Source organism: Protobothrops mucrosquamatus, unplaced genomic scaffold (assembly GCF_001527695.2).
Source record: "Protobothrops mucrosquamatus isolate PMUCROS unplaced genomic scaffold, P.Mucros_1.0 scaffold428, whole genome shotgun sequence".
NCBI lineage: Eukaryota > Metazoa > Chordata > Lepidosauria > Squamata > Viperidae > Protobothrops > Protobothrops mucrosquamatus.
In genome coordinates, this window is record NW_015386753.1 from 243,941 (window position 1) to 249,940 (window position 6,000).

Below are 6,000 nucleotides of genomic sequence, written 5' to 3' on the forward strand. Positions count from 1 at the left end.
TCATGTTTTTCTTTTTGGCACTTCTGCAGTAGAGTACCTTCTTGCTATATTTCTTAAACCCGCTATATTTTCTTTATTTTTGTATCATAACTCTTTTTCTCCTTCTGAAATGATACTGGCTTTCTGTTCCATTCTTGCCTACTCCTGTGCTTTCAGACCTCTGCTTACTTCTCCTGAGCCACTCTCAATTTGTGGGAAGTTGGACTTCACTGCTATTGACTTCCTAGTTGAGCAAGCTCTGTCGGTAAGATGTGTTCAGGGTGACCATGTATGTGTTGCCTTTTTTAATCCCTGGAAATCTATTCTGTATGTTTGCAATTTAAAGAAATGCTTTAGAATGTTGCAAACAATTTCTCAGATTAGGGAGATTCTTGCAATCAGTCTTCAAGTTGTTGGACTGCCTTACTGCAAATAGCCAACATGGTTGTAGGAGACTTGAAAGTAGAAAATTGTTAATTGGACTTAAACTTTAGCTTGCTGTTCATATCTTCCTTTTGCTAGAGTGAGCAAACAGGCAAAGAACAGCTAATGCCTATAGAGAAAAATATTTAGGAGAAGCGCGATGCTATACATGCATGGTCAGAACAGTTGCTGTGGAGTATATGCTAAATACCTTCAAAGAAGCAGTGGCTGAGTGCAGAAAGATATGTACTGAACTGAGCTACTGCAAGATGCCTGGGGTATGTTTAGAAAAGCTGCAATATCATGATTAGACAAATGCCGATAAGTAGGTTCTTAACTTAAGCCAGGGAGAAGCAGTCTAGAGTCTGCCAAATACTTTGTCTCTTGGTTTTCTAATTGTTTAAATAAAAATAACAAGAACCAATAAATGGGAAACTGGCATATTCTGCAAGCAGTGAGTCAGCTTATAGCTGTGACTTTTTAAGACATTCTTGCAAGAAATAAAAACAGTTGATAGCTGCAGCAAAGTTTTGTGATTAGAACTGTGCACACTTACTTAGGAAAAAAGTAATGGAGTATCAGAGAATATCTGGTATCAAGAAGAATTTAGAAGGAATAATCTATTTACCTTCTGGTTTGTGACTAACTATGCATCCATCATCATAATTTACCAGACAGGCCTTCCCCATGAAACTGCTTTGTTAGAATGTCTGTCCTCAATTTTTTAAATGTCCCTCTGTCGCAAAATGCCCCTGGCTTAATATTTTCTAAGCTGCCGTCTATCCCCCCCTAAAGTTTCTGTCTATTGGTTATTCCAATATATCTAGTAATATTTGAAGACCATTTGTGTGTTTCTTTCCCGCTACATTAGAGCTTCCTATTCCAAGCATACCTCTGTGGTGGGCTTGTCTGGATTATTTGGTTAATTTCTATGGAACTCTTTCACTATATTGTGCTTTCTTTCTCCTCTTCTTCCTCTCCTCTTCCAAAACACTTGAAACTGATTCTGAAAATTTGTTTAAGCTAGAAAGCTTCATGTTTCTAAAATTGGAGCTTTGGAAATGGGAATATTTGGTTGCCTTTTACTGTTCTCAAATACATAGCTGTTCTGCAGCAACCATTGACAAAAGGCTTATTAATATTCAGTATATTTGTATATGTACAAAGTAAAGACTTTAACCAAGAACAGGCTTCTTAAGACTACAAAATGGTATTCAGGTTTTGCATTTCATGTAATGTCTTATCCATCTTAAAGGAAGCCAAGAGAAGCTGTTCCAGCCTGGCTTGGTTAAATTAAATATCTTTAGGAATCAAAGACTGCATTCATGTCTGTCTGCAATTTGCTTGTAGCCTGCAATCCAAATGCCTGCCGTGCCAGTGGTAGGGGCCTCCAACCCAAAGGAGTTAGGATCAGAGAAACTGCAGACTTCAAGGTTGATACTAAAGCCGCAGGGAGTGGAGATATCCATGTGGCAATAAAAGGACCAAGTAAGTGCTGAACATTTTTTTTTTTTTGCATTGCTTTGCAGTGATATGAGTCTTTTGCAAACAACTCCAATCAGGCACTGATTCTACTATCTGCATGTTGACTTTACTTCTCAAGAGAACTCTAGAAGTGAAATAGAGCTTCACTTCTCCCTGAGATATTTATTTAATATATGGATAGAAACATGAAAACATTAATTTCACTTAAAATAACATATTGTTTACATGTTCATATAGAATTAACTTGAACTGCATAACCCCTGTGTAAGCTTTGTAATCTTTGATATGGAATCATGTATTTGATGAGGCTCTTGGCCAAAATGTCTGTGCAGGAAAATCCTTATTCTATGACAAGACTAAACTTGTAGGAAAACATTGCTTGAAAAAAAAAAAAGCAAAACCCAATAACTCTGATATGCAAAATGAAAAGAACAGACTTTCAGCCAAGGTTCAATTCTCCAATTTATAGGAGAGAAGCTATCTTCTATCTCTAGATTGAGATTCCCTCTCTCTCTCTCTGTGTTTGTGAGTGTGAGTGTGAGTGTGTAGGCCAAATCACACTACACGAATCAACTTTTGGTGGAGTCACTCAACCTTTTTGTAAGAGATATCTTATGGAAACTTTGATAACCTGCAAGGTTTATTTCAGATAGAAACATTAGCAGAAGAGATTTGCATAACAAGCCTGACTTGCTATATGTAGCCAACCTTTTTAACTAGTCTTGAAATAATTTACATATGTTGAATGCAACTGGTGTGATCATATCAGGTTTTCAAAGCAGTCATTCTTTTCCTTGTCTATAGACTGAAGACAAAAATAACTCCGAACATTACACTTTACATATTCCCTGGAGTGAAAAACCACAAACAAACTAGGGTCTTTAAACTGAGACATCATATGATTTTTATTTTTTTTTTGCTCTTCAATTTAACAAAACTACGTCAGTGTGGAAATCGCAATGAACTGAAAGATCATCTATGTGGCAGTCATCTCTTCAATTTTGGGAACATAGCCTGGTTTGAAAGGGATTTCTGGCCTCCAAATTAAACAAATGGAGTTCCATCTCAATTTCATATAAATTAGTATGGATTTTGGGGAGCCTTTGATAAAATGAGTTGTAATACTTACACAATGCTGCTTGAGCATTGGCTAGAAAATGTTGCCAACTGTGCAATAGTAAAGAGAATAGGCTTGTATCAACAAACTTTAGAATATTTAGACTCTCAAGAAAACTAAATCAAGTAGGCATTCCCCAAATATTTGTGGTCATGAGGTCCAACAAAGCTTAAGCTTTCTTTGTTTTCACATATGACATGCATAATGTTGCAGACTAAGGAATAACATAAGGGAATGAATTAAGCATGGTAACGTAACACTTTTACTCATCACATTCTTCTGGAAATGTTTATGCTGTCTTTATTACATGACTGGGGGTAGTTTCTCCCCTTTGCAACAGTTTTTGGATGAGAAGAAAAAATGACTTCATTCTTGGCAATTGATCTTGAAACATACAATTACCTAAATCTAGAGAATATAGGCTGGAGTTATTAAAGACTAATGCTAGATTAATGATATTTCTTCAGAAGGATTAGAAGAACTTGTAAAACAAAAGGAATTCATGGATGGAGTATATGCATTTGAATACTATCCAGTAACCCCAGGGAAATACATTGTCACAATTTCTTGGGGAGGTCACAACATCCCAAAAAGGTGAGTTGAAATATTTCATATGTTGTAATTGAAAGTGATTCCATAGTAAATTATTTTGAAATCACATGTGTTGAAAGAATATTGTATTTGTGACAGTTTCAGTTTTAGTTCTAAGCTTTACTGTGGGACAAAGGAATATCCTGTCTTTCCAGTCTAGCCTAAATTTGGTAATAGGTCCTAAGAAACAATTAAAAACAAGACTTTGGAGCAGAAAAATGTTTAGCATATCAAATTCCCAATTTAATTTTTGTATTCTCCCTTTTTTTGAAAATACTAATGGATGTCTACATGGTTTTCTTTGGGATTTCATCTTAACTCTCTTGTGGGGTGACTTGGATATTGGATATTAGCTCTAAATTGTTTGGTAAGCTTTTTAACAGCCCTTTGGTTGTTCCTGAAACATCTTAGCTCCAATCTGTTACTGACTGTCCTTGCTCAATAAACAGATGTATATTAAATATATTTGTGCCCATGATTGTTGCCTCTTCATTTTTCCTAATTCTACTTTCTTCTCCTAGCCCATTTGAAGTGCAAGTCGGTTCTGAAGCTGGTCCTCAGAAAGTAAGAGCTTGGGGGCCAGGTCTACATGAAGGAGTTGTTGGTAAATCAGCAGACTTCATTGTAGAATCCATTGGTCCGGAGGTTGGATCCCTAGGTAATAACCTGGCTCATTACACTGCTTCTTTCCAAAACAGATGTTACATGATAGATGATGTCTCATTATTTCAATAGTAAGAATTTCCTGTGGTTGAACTAATGGGTTGAATCTTATTTTCTAACTATATTTAAATGGAATTGGCTTTGCAGAGTACTTTTGATGTCATGTCTATATCCTATTCCCATCTGAGAGAGATTAGCAATAAGCAATGAATGACCAATCATTTTTTTCTTCAAGGTTATCAAGCTAATAACATTATTAGCCTTGCCTTGAGACAGAATCTAATATAATAGTAGGAAAGAACATCCTAACAAAAATCATAGGCAATATTAATGCTTAGCACTGTGGATTACAGGTATGGAATTACAGTGCAATGCGCAGATTAAATGAATTCACATATCACACTAAACTATGGTTTGCTGACTCATCGAAAGTGGCTGGGATCACACAAAATCCTAAGCCATAAATGGCAGCTTATAAACTACAATGTTCTGTTAGACATCACACAAAACCTAAACTAAGCAAACAGGTACTTTTTATCACTAGGTACAATCTGTTAACCCAGCTATTGAGATCATGTAGATATTGGCTGGAAAAATAACTTTGAGAGATTGCTGTTAGGGGAAAGATGGGAAAATGGGTGTTGAACAGATAATCAGGCTCACACATTTTGTTAACTGGGTTTATATATTATTCTAAAATATGAAATTTTCATGGCTATGATTAATGAATTATATGATCCAACCAACTATTGTTTATTCAACAGACTCTTGTATTGACATTGCAATTTAATACAAGCCTTAAAAATCCTAAATTTGAGTGCCTCTAACTGCTAAGATCTTTTTTTCCAGGCTTTGCCATTGAAGGCCCATCACAAGCAAAAATTGAGTGTGATGATCAGAATGACGGCTCATGTGATGTGAAATATTGGCCTAAAGAGCCTGGTGAATATGCTGTTCACATCATGTGTGATGAGGAAGACATCAAAGATAGCCCTTACATGGCATACATCCAGCCAGCATCTTTAGACTTCAACCCTGACAAGGCAAGGATACAAAGAGATGATGATGATTCTACCTTTTTATATATCACTCAAAGCAGGGAATGTTATTTACCTAATAAACTTGCCTCCTATGAGATGGGTTGGGCTGAGAATGTGGCCAAAAGTCACACAGTTGGCTTCCAGGCCCCAGGGAGGGCCAGAACTCACAGTTTTTCTTTTGAAAAAGTTTAGAAATTGTAAGAATTTGGTAGTTTTGGGGATTGGATTCCATCAGATTAGGACAGAGGCCTGAGCTGTTTACTAACCATTGTATTGTTAAATTCAGGATTGGGCCTTTTAAATAAGGACAATCTATGTTACAGGCTAAATGAAGTTTCAAGTTTCAAGTTTCAAGTTTATTGCATTTATATCCCGCCCTTCTCCTAGTGGACTCAGGGCGGCTTACAGCCAATTAAAAACAGAACAATCGATACAAATCTACAAAATTTAAAATCAATTAAAGGATATATTCAATAGGCCTATTCTTATTTTAAAATTAATTGGAAACCAATTTAAAATGTCCCTAGGCCAGTCCTGCCTGCTGAAACAACCATGTCTTGAGGGCGCGGCGGAAGGAGGGGAGATCCGGAATCAACCGGATCTCTGGGGGCAGCTCGTTCCAGAGGGTGGGGGCTCCAACAGAGAAGGCTCTCCCCCTGGGGGTCGCCAACCGGCACTGTCTGGTTGACGGCACCCTGAGGA

The 6,000-nt window shown here is 36.9% G+C and overlaps 1 protein-coding gene across 3 annotated transcripts in view; it reads left to right on the forward strand.

Moving 5' to 3' along the window:
* Positions 1–6,000, forward strand: part of FLNB (filamin B) — an 84,769-nt gene that overhangs the window by 38,428 nt on the left and 40,341 nt on the right. For all 3 annotated transcript variants that reach the window (XM_015816329.2, XM_015816330.2, XM_015816331.2), the window contains exons 9-12: positions 1,753–1,890; positions 3,472–3,598; positions 4,117–4,253; positions 5,108–5,301. In XM_015816329.2, the coding sequence (XP_015671815.1) occupies positions 1,753–1,890; positions 3,472–3,598; positions 4,117–4,253; positions 5,108–5,301 (596 nt within the window). The remainder of the gene's footprint in view (positions 1–1,752; positions 1,891–3,471; positions 3,599–4,116; positions 4,254–5,107; positions 5,302–6,000) is intronic.